The following is a 16817-nucleotide window of genomic DNA, read 5'->3' on the forward strand; positions in this document are numbered from 1 at the left end:
GATTACAATACAGGTGGAAGTTGTATGATTGCCATCCCCATGAGCGTGCCACCCTCCTTCAGGCCATGGATGAGGCATGCAGTGACATCAATCCAGGTTTGGATTCGACATGCCAAAAGGTTTTTCCACAGGTGCATGAGCAATGAGGTTATTTACTGCGATTTCGATGAGAACGTATGGCCAAATGCTCAAGACAGGCTTGATGCAAACTAATGCCTGCTAAACTTGATGTTTCTTTCATTTATTTCGATTACATTATGAATGAAGTCTTCAATGATCACACCTTAGATCACACAGAGATAGAAATTATGGAAATGTAATGTTCAGTCAATTTTAATGGGTAGTGCAAGGGTATTGCCTAATGTGAAAACAGTGTAATGTACTATAATTTACAGTACTGTAGCATACTACATTCAAAGGGCAATTTTGAAACGTATCTTATGTTGCGTTTTGGTGATTAAACCAATGTACTCATTATGTTTCACAGTAAACACATTAGTTGTGTGGTGAAAGATGTCCACAAACAAAATTATTGCACAATAAAAAAACGATTTAATGAAAATTGGCTACGTTACAATAGTTACCAATTTGAAGTCTTGTACTAAGAGTTTAGAAAATTCACCACATACTTGTGAAAATAGTACCAAAGCGATTTAAAAAACTGTAATAGTGGGAATGACTTCTTTCAACTGAGATCATTTCCAAGGTGACTCACTGGTCTCACCTTCAAATAAATTCATTTGAGATTAATTCTTTCGGAATATTAGACAGTACTAAGAGACCAAGTAGAACAGGGGTGTCAAACATACGGCCGCAGGACGGAAGGGGTCCAATCCAGTCCGCGAGTGGTTTGAGTAAAATAATAATAATAATAATAAATATATATACAGTACCAGTCAAAGGGGTTTTCTTTGTTTTTACTATTTTCTACATTGTAGAATAATAGTGAAGACATTAAAACTATGAAATAACACATATGGAATCATGTAGTAACCAAAAAAGTGTTAAACAAATCAAAATATATTTTATATTTGAGATTCTTCAAATAGCCACCCTTTGCCTTGATGACAGCTTTGCACACTCTTGGCATTCTCTCAACCAGCTTCACCTGGAATGCTTTTCCAACAGTCTTATAGGAGTTCCCACATATGCTGAGCACTTGTTGGCTGCTTTTCCTTCACTCTGCGGTCCGACCCAAACCATCTCAATTGGGTTGATGTCGTGGGATTGTGGAGGCCAGGTCATCTGATGCAGCACTCCATCACTCTCTTTCTTGGTAAAATAGCCCTTACACAGCCTGGAGGTGTGTTGGGTCATTGTCCTGTTGACTCTGCGGTCAAAACATCTCAATTCGGTTGAGGTCAGGGGATTGTGGATTGTCCTGTTGAAAAACAAATGATAGTCCCACTAAGCCCAAACCAGATGGAATGGCGTATCGCTGCAGAATGCTGTGGTAGCCATGCTGGTTAAGTGTGCCTTGAATTCTAAATAAATCACAGACAGTGTCACCAGCAAAGCACCCCCACACCATCACACCTCCTCCTCCATGCTTCACGGTGGGAACTACACATGCGGAGATCATCCGTTCACCCACACCGCTTCTCACAAAGCCACGGCGGTTGGAACCAAAAATCTCAAATTTCGACTCCAGACCAATTGAAAAATGTCCACCAGTCTAATGTCCATTGCTCGGGTTTCTTGGCCCAAGCAGGTCTCTTCTTCTTATTGGTGTCCTTTAGTAGTGGTTTCTTTGCAGCAATTCGATCATGAAGGCCTGATTCACACAGTCCCCTCTGAACAGTTGATGCTGAGATGTGTCTGTGACTTGAACTCTGTGAAGCATTTATTTGGGCTGCAATTTCTGAGGCTGGTAACTCTAACGAACGTATCCTCTGCAGCAGAGGTAACTCTGGGTGTTCCATTCCTGTGGCGGTCCTCATGAGAGCCAGTTTCATCATAGCGCTTGATGGTTTTTGCGACTGCACTTTAAGAAACTTTAAAAGTTATTGAAATGTTCCGTATTGACTGACCTTCATGTGTTAAAGTAATGATGGACTGTTGTTCTCTTTGCTTATTTGAGCTGTTCTTGCCATAATATGGACTTGGTCTTTTACCAAATAGGGCTATCTTCTGTATACCCCCCTACCTTGTCACAACACAACTGATTGGCTGAAACGCATTAAGAAGGAAAGAAATGTAAAACAATTGTAAAAATAAAGAAAAATCCTTGAATGAGTAGGTGTGTCCAAACATTTAACTGGTAGTGTATATAGGGTTGCAAAGGGACGGTACCAGAATTTTGGTGTCTTTCAAGGATTTATGTCATACATCACTGTGACGAGTACTGAGGATACGAAGAGGCAGGACGCAGACGCAGGAATTAACAAGGTCAAGGTTTACTCAAACAATGATGAAGAGAATAAACAAAGAGAGAGTACATGACATGAAGCAAAAACAATCACACACAACATATTACAGAACAGTCCAGGGCTAAATAGGGGTGGTGATGAGATGATGAGATGCAGGTGCGCTGGAGGTGATTAGGGTGCGTTGGGTTTCCATTCCAGTGTTGCCGAGGTGGTGCGCTCAGACCGGTGGCTCAGTAGACCGGCGAATCAGAGTGCCAGAGGGGAGCAACTGGAGGAGATGTGACAGTACCCCCCCCCCCCCCCCCGGACGCGCAGCTCCAGCCGCTGGACGTTGCCGGCCAGGAGGACGACCCCGAAGACGAGGAGCGGGCCGGTCAGGGTGGCGATGGTGGAAGTCCGAAATTAGGTTGGGGTCCAGAACGTCCCCAGCCGGAACCCAGCTCCTCTCCTCAGGACCATACCCCTCCCAGTCCAACAGGTAATGGAGCCGTCCCCCACGGAACCTGGAGTTCAGCAGGTCCCTCACCGCATATGCCGGACTCCCGTCAATGTCCAGGGGCGGAGGAGGCGTACCCCGGGGGATGGCATCCGCCAGAGGACCAGGAACCACCGGCCTGAGGAGAGACACATGAAAAGCGGGTGAGACACGGTAGTGAGGGGGAAGGAGCAGCCGGTACGATACCTCATTTATCTGCCGGAGGACCTTAAACGGCCCCACAAACCGGGGGCTCAGTTTCTTGCAGGGCAGGCGGAGAGGGAGGTTCTTTGTGGAATACAGGGGCCTCACTGCAGTGGCGGTCGGCTTGTTCCTTTTGCCGACGAATAGCTCTCTGGGGATGGACATGGGCGGCATCCCAGACCTGTCCTGCCCTGTGGAACCACTCGTTGACCGCAATGGTCTGGCTGGGTGTCCAAGGGGCCAGGGCCGGCTGGTACCCCAGGACACACCGGAAGGGAGTGAGCCCTGTGGAGGAGTGAACGAGAGAGTTCTGCGCATATTCTGCCCAGGGAAGAAACCGCGCCCACTCACCCTGCCGGTCCTGACAGTGGCAACGAAGAAACCTTCCCAGCTCCTGGTTCATGCGCTCCACCTGCCCATTCAACTGAGGCCTATACCCGGAAGTGAGGCTGGTCGTTAAAGCCTTCCACACTTGGGAGGTGAATTGGGGGCCACGGTCCAAGACGATGTCCTCCGGAAGTCCATAATGCCGGAAGACCTGTTGGAACAGGACCTCTGCGACCTGGAGAGCAGAAGGAAGACCAGTTAGTGGCAAAAAACGGCATGATTTGGAGAACCGATCTACGACAACCATGAATGTGGTGAAGCCGTCAGAACGTGGAAGGTCGGTGACAAAGTCTATGGACAGGTGTGACCAAGGTCGCGGAGGCACTGGGAGAGGAACTAGTTTGCCTGCCGGGGCGTTCCGAGGTGTCTTCGTTTGGGCACATACGGAACAGGAGTTGACATAGCGGGACACATCAGAAGCCAAGGTGGACCACCAGTATTTTGTGCTAGAGAATGCAGGGTGCGCGTAATACCGGAGTGCCCTGCCGTAAGAGTGGTGTGCGCCCAGATCAGCAGGCGGTCCCAGACACTGGTGGGTACATACACACGCCGTGTCCTCCTGAGCCGCTAGGCGGATGTCTTCGTCCACAACCCAAATGACAGGAGCAACGTTGAGAAACGAGGGCAGGATAGGGCCCCCCAGATCCTTCCTTTCTCCGGTATGGTGCATCCTGGAGAGTGCGTCAGCTTTCACATTCTGGGATCCTGGGCGGTAGGACAGAATGAATTGAAATCGAGTAAGGAATTGGGCCCACCTGGCTTGACGAGAGTTCATCCGTTTCACTGCCCGTATGTGCTCCAAATTCCAGTGGTCAGTAAGAATCCAGAATGGATGGACTGCGCCCTCCAGCCAGTGTCTCCATTCCTCAAGAGCGAGGACCACCGCAAACAGCTCCCTGTCTCCAACTCCATAGTTCCTCTCTGCGGGGGTAAGCTTTTTAGAGAAAAGGGCACAGGGATACATTTTCTCTGGCTTACCATGCCGCTGGGAGAGGACCGCACCCACGCCCTCCTCCGATGCATCCACCTCCAGGATGAAAGGACGAGAGGGATCTGGGTGTTTTAGGATGGGCACTGTGGTGAACCTCTCTTTCAGCCTCTTGAAGGCATCGTCAGCCTCAGGGTTCCAGGTCAGCTTCTGAGGCCCACCCTTAAGGAGAGAGGTGAGTGGGGCGGCTATGGAGCTGAAGGACCTGATGAAACGGCGGTAGAAATTGGCGAAGCCCAGGAAGCTCTGTAGGCCCTTGATGGTGGTGGGAACTGGCCATGACCTGACGGCGTCCGTCTTCACTCCTTCCATGAACACCCCCTGAGGACTGATCCTGTATCCTAGGAAGGAGATGGCCTGTTGGTGGAATTCGCATTTCTCCCCTTTCACCAACAGGCTGTGTTCCCGGAGGCGTAGTAGGACAGCTCGGACGTCCCTGACGTGCTCCTCGAACGTAGCTGAGTAGTTCAGGATATCGTCGATGTACACCACCACCTGTCTACTCAGCATGTCCCGGAACACGTCATTGACGAAGGACTGGAACACAGATGGTGCGTTGGCGAGGCTGTAGGGCATGACGCAGTATTCATAGTGGCCTGAGGTAGTGCTGAATGCCGTCTTCCACTCGTCTCCTTCCCAGATTCGGATCAGGTTGTAGGCACTCCTCAGGTCCAACTTGGTAAAGTACCGGGCCCCTTGTAGCTGTTCGATGGCCGACGGAACCAGAGGGAGGGGGTACCGGTACTTGGTGGTGACTGCGTTCAGCCCCCTGTAGTCAATGCATGGTCTCAGTCCTCTGTCTTTTTTGGACACAAGCGTCTAATGAACCCCTGTGTCAGGGTCTCCGCCACATACTTCTCCATGGCCTCAGTCTCCGCCATGGAAAGGGGGTAAATGCGACTCTTCGGGGGGTGTTGTCCCTCCAGCAGGTCAATGGTGCAGTCCCAGGACCTGTGAGGGGGGAGACACGTAGCCTTAGATGAAGAGAAGACATCGGAGAGATCTGCATACTCACGTGGAATGTTGGGCTGGAGGGCGGACTCCGGACTCTCCACTGACGTGGAACAACAAACCACCGGCAGGCAGGTCTTCCGGCATGAGGTAGACCAGTTGTGATCCTCTTGGTGATCCAATTGAGGGTGGGGTTGTGTAGTCTGAGCCAGGGCAATCCCAAGACGATCCGGTGTGACGTGACGATGTGGAATGACAGCTCCTCGTGGTGCTCCAGTAGTATGGGAATGGTGATGGTGATGGGGAGAGTGACGTGCGTAATGGTGCCTGACCCAAGGGGTTGATTGTCCAATGAGGTGACGTGTAGCGGAGATGGTAGTGGCACGGTGGGCAACCCCCATTCAGAAACCAGCTCCCTAGCTATAAGGTTCCCCGCTGATCCGGAATCTATCATTGCAGTAGAAATGGAAGATAAGGAATAACCAGTAACCGTTATGGGAACTAAAAACAATGTTTTTGTGATAGGAGATGATGTCACACTCATGGAGCGGCGACGGGAGTCATACCGCCTACATAGGGAGCCGCCAGGAGATCTGTGTGCCGCGGTGGTGTAGGGGGTGCTGCCCACCTCCATGGGTGAGGACTCGGAATCAGGGCGGCTTCCATAGCTTAGATGGGGTGAGCGTCGAAGCTCCGGGAGGTGTTGGGAACGCCGTCTCTCTCGCAACATTTCGTCAAGACGGATGGACGTGGTGATAAGGGTATCAAGGTCCATCTCATCGTCCCGACATGCGAGTTCCGTCTTGATGTCCTCCCGTAAGCCTCTCCTGAAGGCTGTGCGCAGAGCACGCTCATTCTAGCCGGAAGATGCCGCCATCGTGCGAAACCTCAGAGCATACTCGGACGCGGGCCCCTCTCCCTGTTGTAGATGGAGGAGACGCTCACCCCTGTCCTTTCCCTCCATGGGATGATCAAACACCGCCCTGAACCGAGCGAGGAAGATGGGGTAGGGTAGTGCCACTGCCTCCTCTCCTTCCCAGACTGCCGTGGCCCAATCCAGCGCCTTCCCCTTAAGAAGCGAAATCACCAGCGCTATCCTGGCTTGATCAGATGGATATGCCCCAGGCTGACGCGCCAGATAAAGTGACACTTGTAGCAGGAAGCTTCTACATTTAGTAGTTTTACCGTCAAAGCGTTCCGGTAGGGCGAGGGTTCCCGCAGAAATGGGTGATAGCCCGGGGACAGGTGGATTGGAGGCACTCGCCGCTCCCTGAGGTAAAACTGGAGCACTGGGCAGATTATGCAGAGTTTGGAGTACTTCCTGCATGGCGACGTTCAACTGGGCAAGCTGCTGCTGGTGCTGGTCGAGGCACTGGGAAACTCCTGCTGCATCCATTTTCGTTTGGTGTGTGATTCTGTGACGAGTACTGAGGATACGAAGAGGCATGACGCAGACGCAGGAATTAACAAGGTCAAGGTTTAATCAAACAATGACAAAGAGAATAAACAAAGTACATGACACGAAGCAAAAACAATCACACACAACATATTACAGAACAGTCCAGGGCTAAATAGGAGTGGTGATGAGATGATGAGATGCAGGTGCGCTGGAGGTGATTAGGGTGCGTTGGGTTTCCATTCCAGTGTTGCTGCGGTGGTGCGCTCAGACCGGTGGCTCAGCAGACTGGCGAATCAGAGCGCCGGAGGGGAGCAACGGGAGGAGACGTGACAATCACAGGATATCTAGTGGCCCTTTTGGGTACCCTCTGTGTGGCCTTGGTAAAATATATGAAATAATTAAATAAGATGATTTTAAAATAAAAAATAGAAGGACAAAGCTGTAAAACGTTATCCTAAATATAAACCATCAATTTAGTGAACACCATTGGTGTTTAATATGAGGGTTTCAGCATGAAATATCATTTTTATATATTTATTTTACCCACTTTATTTTAATATGTCAATATGTATTTGCTGTCAGTGTTTTGCCATCAAACTGGTGGCAGTTGTGAAAAAAGTTAATAGTTGGAAGAGTTGCAGAGTTAATTGAAAATATAGCCATTGTTGATTAGATGCTTTTTTCATTAATTAGTTTATTTTCTCTAGAAGCATGTGGTCTATCTACTAGAAACTCATGGACAATATGGACACAGATATACTAAATTAATATATATGAATACCCGGGGCAAAATGAGTTTGACACCTGAAGTAGAGCCTTCCTGTGTCTCACTCTTTCCCTATTTCTATCTTTCCATCTAGGCCGTTGGACAGTTTCTTCGACAACCTTCCGGCCCTCAAGTCGCCCATCCTGGTTTCGGGGCCTCGTCTGGCAGGCACCACTGAGGACACCTTCAGCCGCCATTTTGAGAGCATCATGGAGTCGCATCGCGCCAAGGGCACATCCTACTGCAGCCTGGACAGCGAGGAGCTGCTGACCTCCAGCACCCAGACCGTCCTGACCTTTGACCTTCCCACACTGACCCCAGAGATCCAGGGGGGTCAGATGATCTGTCAGAGCGCCCGGCACATTGTTAAGCTTAGCTTCGCCCCATTGGCCCACTGCGAGAGGGGAACAAGCTTATCAGATTCCATCGTCACGGTGACAGGTGACTCGGACGCCACGCGCGCCCCCTCCAGCGAAAGGCTGAGCAGTGGCTCGGAGGACACATCCCCGCGAGGGGGAGGGGGCGGGGCACGGATGCTGGGGAGCAGTTGGTACAGCAACCCCACATTCTCCTTCCCTAGGTCAGTGATGTCATACAGCAGCAACCCCTCCCTCTCCTTCCACAGGTCAGTGATGTCATCACTACTGCTCTGATGTAGTACTGTATGAAAGGCCAGACCCAATAGGCTGCTGACATAAAGTACCCACTGGGCACAGACGTCAGTTTAACATCTAGTTTTGAATTACATTTGGTTGACTTGTCAACTAACGTGAATTCAATGTGAAATAAACCAAAAATGTCACTCTGTAATTGAATTTAGGTTAAAAGTTGGGTGATAAAAGACTAAATTCCTTTACAATGATGACTTTTTGCAAATCCAATCAGTAATCCACGTTTATTCAACTTCATCACATTTAATTATTAGGTTGAAATGACTCATTGATTCAACCAGTACTTGCCCAGTGGGTAGGAGGTTATTCTCATTGACTAAGTAAAGCCAAGGTAGGCTTCTATTCAGAACATACAGTATGGTATAATCTAAGATTAAATAAAAAACAGTAGGAGGTTATTCTCATAGACTAAGTAAAGCCAAGGTAGGCTTCTATTCAGAACATACATTATGGTATAATCTAAGAGTAAATAAAAAACAGTAGGAGGTTATTCTCATAGACTAAGTAAAGCCAAGGTAGGCTTCTATTCAGAACATACATTATGGTATAATCTAAGATTAAATAAAAACAGTAGGAGGTTATTCTCATAGACTAAGTAAAGCCAAGGTAGGCTTCTATTCAGAACATACATTATGGTATGATCTAAGATTAAATAAAAAACAATAAATCACTATATTATACTATATTGTCCATGTACAGTATTAGAGGAGAACGTGATAACTGATGATCATAATGTGCATATGTTATGTACTGTATACAGTGCATTCAGAAAGTATTCAGAACCCTTGACTTTTTCCACATTTTGTTACATTACAGCCTTATTCTAAAATGGATGAAACTGTTTCCCCCCCGCCCCTCTACAATCTACACACAATTCCCATAATGACAAAGCAAAAAAACTGAAATATCACATTTACATAAGTATTCAGACCCTTTACTCAGTACTTTGTTGAAGCACCTCTGGCAGCGATTACGGCCTCGTGTCATCTTGGGTATGACGCTACAAGCTTGTCACACCTGTATTTGAAGAGTTTCTCCTATTATTTTCTGCAGATCCTCTCAAGCTCTGTCAGGTTGGATGGGGAGCGTCACTGCACAGCTATTTTCAGGACTCTCCAGAGATGTTTGATCGGGTTCAAGTGCGGGCTCTGGCTGGGCCACTCAAGGACATTCAGAGACTTGTCCCGAAGCCACTCCTGCGTTGTCTTGGCTGTGTGCTTAGGGTTGTTGTCCTGTTGGAAGGTGAACAGTCTGAGGTCCTGAGCGCTCTGGAGCAGTTTTCATCAAGGATCTCTCTGTACTTTGCTCCGTTCATCTTTCCCTTGATCCTGACTAGTCTCCCAGTCCCTGCCGCTGAAAAACATCCCCACAGCATGATGCTGCCACCACCATGCTTCACCGTAGGGATGGTGCCAGGTTTCCTCCAGACGTGACGCTTGGCATTCAGGCCAAAGAATTCAATCTTGGTTTCATCTGGACTCCAATCAAGTTGTAGAAACATCTCAAGGATGATCAATGGAAACAGGATGCACCTGAGCTCAATTTCGAGTCTCATAGCAAAGGGTCTGAAAACGTATGTAAATAAGTTATTTCTGTTTTTTTATGTTTAATACATTTGCAAACATTTCAAAAAAACTGTTTTCGCGTTGTCATTATGGGGTATTGTGTGTAGATTGATGAGGGGAAAAAATAATTTAATCAATTTTAGAATACGTCTGTAATGTAACAAAATGTGGAAAAAGTCAAGGGGTCTCAATACTTTCCGAATGCACTGTATATACTTTTTTAGCGTCATCTCCAAACAATGTCAGTTTCCAAAAACACCAGTCCCAGGCTTGTCTGCTGGGACACAGCACCTGCTGCAGTGCGATTTTGGAGCAGAGCTGTTAGTGAAGGTCGCTAGGAGGCTGCCTGCCTCACCGTACCGCTGGTTTCCATGACGGCATGCGGTGTGTGTGTGTATGTGTGTCTTTGTCTGTGTGTGTGTTATGCTGGAGCAGGTGACTGGTACTGACAGGGGCAGATGGCTGTGGCAGTACAGCTCTCACCTTCAACCATCCGCTCCTTAAACATCTCAACTACTGATAATATTAAAGTGATTAAGCTAGCTTTGCTATTATGTCAATAACAGCATAGCTGGAACGCACTCTTTACCAATCAGATTGCATGGCCAGATCTATCCGTTATATAATTATTAAGATGATGCAAATATTGTAATTTCAGGTAGAGAATATTCTTATTTCTCATGTGGTCAATATACACTTCTGCTTAATCAACATTTATCATTTTCATCAACACCAATAACACAGAATGATCTGCTAGGGGTTTGCAGCCCAGCACCATCTGGTGGGTTTTGTGGTTAGTGTAGAGAGGAACTGCGGTGCTGATGAGGGAGAGAGGAAGAGTGTCTCTGTAATTGTGTTTGGCAGCACTGCAGTGGCGCTGGGACACTGTCCCCTTGCAGTACAGACCACTAGATGTTGCTAAAGGACCATGTTGTAGGTTGTGGATTGATACTGTCTGAACATATGGATAATATGCCAACGGGTTTTTATAGCTAAATGTGTGGACCACTTGTTGTGTCTACTGTAAGTGATATTTGTTGGAGAAAACAGCATAACATTTGCAGTCTTCAGTGATCATACTGTTAACATGACAGACATATAGGCTTCAGTATGTATGTTTACCATTGATACTGGGCCACCACTGTTGGTCCTGGTCTGTAGGGCCGTAGGACTGGTGACAGCAAAATGTGGTGACATCCGTCCATTTCCAGTAGGCTGTTCAGCTGCAGCCTGCCACGACACCAGAAGAACAGAACAGAACAGGACAGAACAGTGGCTGGATTGTGTATGACCAGAAAAGCCCTGAAAGCCCATTGACACAGAAAGAGGGAAACCTAATCCACTCTAAAGTCCAAAGTGTTTCCCGGAAGACATCCAATGACCAGTACAAAACCAAACCAAAATAGGATATAGTGGCTTAAAAAGTTCAACTCTGTCGTATTTGACCAAGTTCCCTCTGGGAAGAACAAAGTTATTCTATTCTATTCTATTTGTCTGGTAAATAATGACATTGTGCTGGTATTGTTACCACAGTTACTGTACTGACTGACCCACCTATCTCAGTCCTGTAAGAAAGGAATCCAGGAAGAGGACACCAGGAAAAATATTTCAGAGGGCTTGTCCACTCCATACTTTGATAACAGTCCCCCTCGGCCCCCCCCTTCCCTCACATCTCCCTTTTGAGATGGTTTGAGCCATTAGACAGAGGCCCATTGTGTAGAACTATCCATCTAGACAGACCGAGGGAGACCAATTATGTGGCGATGGACCGTTGAAGCGGAGGCTGACGATAGTGGGAATTCTCTTATGGCCTCTGAGCAGCATTGTGATAGCTGTTCAATTAGTTCTAACTGCTGTAACGTGTTATGGTGATTGTCGCCTGCGAGTTTCATACTGTAAACAGGCACCTCAACAAAGACTGGTGCTCACAATAGGCCTCTCTATTCCATGTATGTATTCCATGTATGTTTCTAAACCATTGTTCAAGCCCAGCTCTAACACACCTGATGGAAATACTGTAATCAAAGGCTTGATGATACAGTACGTTTACTAGTTGAGTCAAGTGTGTGTGTACAGGGCTGGAACAAAAAGTTTCCCCCCTTTGGGTCTGGAGTTGAGGAATAAAACCTAATTCCTTTCCCTGGATACTAAGTCATTGTTGTGGAGAGAGAGAACAATAATATTTGTTCAAATTTGTTAATAATATAATCATATTCATATTATAGCACACACTTATAGGGTTTATCAATGGGAGTTTTCCCTGGCACTATCCCACTTTGTGTTCCTTTGTGTGCTTATAGCTCCATTAAGAGTCAAGGTGGACAGCATGTATACCTCATCCACAGGATGTACCTACTGACTATGAGTAATTGGAGCTTGTGAGAGAGGAGGCAGGAGGGAGGGTGGGAGAGAGAGAAAGAGCGATAGAGGGAGGGAGAGATTTTGAGTGAAAGGCGGCCAAGTTCCGTGTCGTGCTTAGTGCCCAAGGTCGGCAGGGGACGTTGCAAAAGTTTACATAGCGAGAGAGGGGGGTGAGAGAGAGAGAGAGATAGAGAGAGAGAGAGAGATAGAGAGAGAGAGAGAGAGAGAGAGAGAGAGAGAGAGAGAGAGGGCGGAGTGAACAGAAACAAACAGAGAGAGAGAGAAGAGAAAGAGGCGCTGCTGGAAAAAACGTATCTAGCTTGGGAAACTTGCTGTTAGGAGAGAGGGAAAAGAAAGCGACTAGAAAAATAAAAGAACAACCCAGACTTACCAAGTGCCGTCATATAACTGTGTGTGTTAGCTTAAGCTGACTTGCTAGCTGAGTCTTAGGGCTTATGGAGTTAGAATCCAGGTGATGTACTGCACTCGGACTAGCTAGCAAACTGACCGGATAAGACACTGAGGAAAACAGAGAGGTAGACGGGTGAGGGGTGAGGGGGGGGGGGGGGGGGATGAGATCAGGCCGGGGCGCCAGGACAGGGAGAGGGGAGTACGGGGGGGTCAGTAGGGGACACTCATACAGGGAGGGGACAGGTACGACAAGGAAGGCCCGCTCTGTGTTCTGTTGGAATGGCTCACTCGGCGAGGATAGGTACCTTCCTACTCGCCGCTCAAGGCGGAGGTAAGAGCTCTACTCCTTCTCTTCTCTTCTCTTCTCTTCTCTTCTCTTCTCTTCTCTTCTCTTCTCTTCTCTTCTCTTCTCTTCTCTTCTCTTCTCTTCTCTTCTCTTCTCTTCTCTTCTCTTCTCTTCTCTTCTCTTCTCTTCTCTTCTCTTCTCTTCTCTTCTCTTCTCTTCTCTTCTCTTCTCTTCTCTTCTCTTCTCTTCTCTTCTCCTCTCAGACTAGGTAGTGTGGAAGGTTGGGACTACAGCCCGCAGCTCCCACTGTTTGACTTACTGTGAATTTACTCTGATTGAAAACTTTTATTGCAATGCTTTGTGCTTTTCAGTTACAGTAGGTGCTGTCCAGAAAGTACACCATAGTACACCAAAACGTTTAGTAACTGACCTGCTTCAAATAATACCACAAATATATCTGCCTTCTAATCCTCTCACTACCTCTGTAGGCTCCATATGAAACAAGGAAACGGGGGTGTCTGGTGATCAGTCATTGCTCAGTAATGAAGCCATTCATTCAGATAATAGAATGGCCTGTTTGCTCTGTGGAGGTGTGTATGACACAGTGATAATAAGGAAGTCTGAATGTGCTGTGCTGTAGTCCTGGTAGTCTGGGTAAAGTGTGTTTCTGCCATACTTTAAATACTGTTCCCAAGCCTGTATTCGTGGGTGGATATATTATGGCTGAAGCCTAGACTTGTAGTTCTATAGTAGTCCTCCTCTATCATTTGAAACCATGTATTATCAACAGATAGAACTCACATGTCTTAATCTTCTGCTTTTTCTAAGCGAAAAGTTCTGTGCTTGTTCCAAGGTGACATAACATGCTTAAACTATTATCACAGTATAATTGAGATATAGTATGGCCTGCACTCCTGAACCCTCTACTACATTAAAGGGGGCTTAATGAGTGGGTGATATAGAGAGAGTTACAGGAAAGGATAGATTTAAAGAAGGAGGTTGTAAAATGTGTCATCCTGTTATAGTGGCCTATTTATGCTTAACATGTTACACATTTGAACGTAAGGTAATGAATTATCATTGTGTCACACCAGAAGAAAGCATTGGCCTACAATAGTAAAGGATCCAGGACAATTATTTTCAGTAGACCTGACCAGAGACTTACAGTGTTGCTGTAAGCTTTACAGTGCTGCTGAGAAGAAATGACAGCAAAGTTGTGGGTTACATTCTCATTCACCCACCCCTCCCTTCACACTTTCTCTTTGTCCCCCGCTCCCTCTCTTTCTCCCTCAATCCCCCTCCCTCTCTCTCTTTCTCTCTCAACTAATTTCTCCCTCTCTTCCCCCCTACTTCTTCAACCTCTTACTTTTTCTCTCCCTCTCCCCCCCTCCAGGGAGAAGGCTCGTCTGGCGACAGACTTGGAGCTGGATCAGGACCTCAGTGAGCGGCTGGGACTGGGGAGCAGTGACACCCTCACCAACGGTAACCGTGCTGACGGGGAGGCCGCCAAGCGCCTGGCCAAGCGCCTCTTCACCCTGGACGGCTTCAGGAAGTCCGCCGTGGCCCGCCACCTCAGCAAGAAGTGAGCACCTGGCATCTAGCCTTTTCGTGTTATTAATCCCTCTCTTTACTATGTGCTGCTATACGTTGTCTATGCTATATATAGCGCATATACTGCTGATGACAACAAATCGTATGGATGTGGTGTCGTGACTTGACTTTTGACATTAATCTGAAGACTGTTTTATCTAATTAACTAACTATGTTTAATTGTTACCCGATTATATGAATCATGTAACAATTAACTCATTAGGATCTGGGGCACCACGAGATAAGTTCTTTAAAGAGTTACCACCTCCCGAATTAAACTCTAAAAGGTCTTTACATCTATAAACAGTCAACTTTTTGATCATAACCTCGTATCATATCATTATTCTGAACAGTCGTAACCTCCTTGCATTTGCAAAAACCAGAGCCTTACTTATGATTCAGTACTACACAAATTGGTTTAATTATTTATTTACTAGCTAATTAAATGGGAACACAGGATAAACATACACACTCTGCACCGGTTATTGACTGGAGAAATCAGGTCCCTAGCGGAATGACAACAACATGGCTGCTTGTTAAAGAGATGGAGTGGGAGAGAGAGAGGGACAGAGACACTTAACTTTGATACATTCAGAAACTACGCTCACCTACAGTACCCATATACTTTGCACACAAACCCCCGCCCGCTTTGAGTAAGAAATCATTAATGTATTTACATGAAATGCCTTGGTTCGCCGGGAATCTCTCTGTGAACCGGACCGCCTCGGAAGGGGGGTGGGCCTTTTCACGGCACGCTTGTAAGTCTCTTATTGTCCGAAATGGTTCCAACAGTCTTCTATTGTTGTCTTTCTTCGTAGTTGTCCGGTCTCCGATCATTTGTCATGTAGTCCTGAACAGAACTACAGAATAGATTTTCCTTCCATTCGCTCTTGAAGTTACTTCTTTGAAGGTAGGCTAGCCAGCCGTATTGATGGTTTCCCAGTGGGGTGATGAGAGTAGCGTAATACGATGGTTTGAGCAGAGTAGCAGATGGTCCTACTTAAATTCACTTTCGAAGATACCTTACTTAGGACAGCTTATCAGCCGTACTAGTGATTGTCCGGGAGGTGAGTTTATTTTCTTCACCTCGTGTTGAGATTCAAAGTTCCAACCATTTTAAACGTGTAGCTGCCGCCTCACACTTTTCTGTTCTAATGTGTTAATTCGTAACCCATCATTTATACATTCTGTAAGAAAGGGGCGGTTCTGGCAGTCTGGCACGCTTTCTGACCTCACTTTGGGGCGCCAATTACTCACGGTTCAAAGTTATGAAAAACAATTATCTCTTATAACTTCTCAAATCACATCCCTCTCTTAACAAAAACCCTTTCATCACTGTTCATATTACATGCAGAACGCATAGTATGGCAAGGTCAAATATGTAGTGGGTATACTGTCCAGGTTACTGTATTTCCTTTATAACATTTTTGATGGCATCACAAAATAACAAACAAAATAACATTAGTGTTCTATAGACCGCCTCTGACCATTCCCCAATTTCTAAGCTCGAAATATTGTTCCAGTATTCGTTTTGAACGTGTTGGAGTTTCAGCTGGAAAAGGCCTGTTGAAACAAAGACATTCCTTTGGTGAATCTTGGAGAGGGAGAGAGAGATCTTCTTCCCTTAATTTACAACAGGGTGTGAGTTGTTAACCCCCCCTAGTTCTTTCCTTTTTTTTTTTTTCACCTTTATTTAACCAGGTAAGCCAGTTGGGAACAAGTTCTCATTTACAACTGCGACCTGGCCAAGATAAAGCAAAGCAGTGCAATAAAAACAACACAGAGTTACATATGGGGTAAACAAAACATAAAGTCAAAAATACAAACAGAAAATATATATACAGTGTGTACGAATGTAGTAAGTTATGGAGGTAAGGCAATAAATAGGCCATAGTGCAAAATAGTTACAATTTCGTATTAACACTGGAATGATAGATGTGCAAAAGATGATGTGCAAATAGAGATACTGGGGTGCAAATGAGCAAAATAAATAACAATATGGGGATGAGGTAGTTGGGTGGGCTAATTTCAGAATGGCTGTGTACAGGTGCAGTGATCGGTAAGCTGCTCTGACAACTGATGCTTAAAGTTAGTGAGGGAGATAAGAGTCTCCAGCTTCAGAGAGTTTTGCAGTTTGTTCCAGTCATTGGCAGCAGAGAACTGGAAGGAATGGCGGCCAAAGGAGGTGTTGGCTTTGGGGATGACCAGTGAGATATACCTGCTGGAGCGCAGACTACGGGTGGATGTTGCTATGGTGACCAGTGAGCTAAGGTAAGATGGGGATTTGCCTAGCAGTGATTTATAAATGACCTGGACCAGTGGGTTTGGCGACGAATATGTAGTGAGGACCAGCCAACAAGAGCATACAGGTCACAGTGGTGGGTAGTATATGGA

General features: G+C 46.5%; 1 protein-coding gene across 1 annotated transcript in view; it reads left to right on the top strand.

The window, feature by feature from the left end:
* Positions 1–16817, top strand: part of LOC311134068 (uncharacterized protein) — a gene marked incomplete at its 5' end in the record, with an annotated part of 69560 nt that overhangs the window by 7675 nt on the left and 45068 nt on the right. The window contains 2 exons of the mRNA XM_084167664.1: positions 7634–8123; positions 14234–14415. Coding sequence (XP_084023790.1) covers positions 7634–8123; positions 14234–14415 — 672 coding nt within the window. The remainder of the gene's footprint in view (positions 1–7633; positions 8124–14233; positions 14416–16817) is intronic.

The sequence above is a fragment of the Coregonus lavaretus genome, assembly GCF_964263955.1.
Source record: "Coregonus lavaretus genome assembly, chromosome: 1".
NCBI lineage: Eukaryota > Metazoa > Chordata > Actinopteri > Salmoniformes > Salmonidae > Coregonus > Coregonus lavaretus.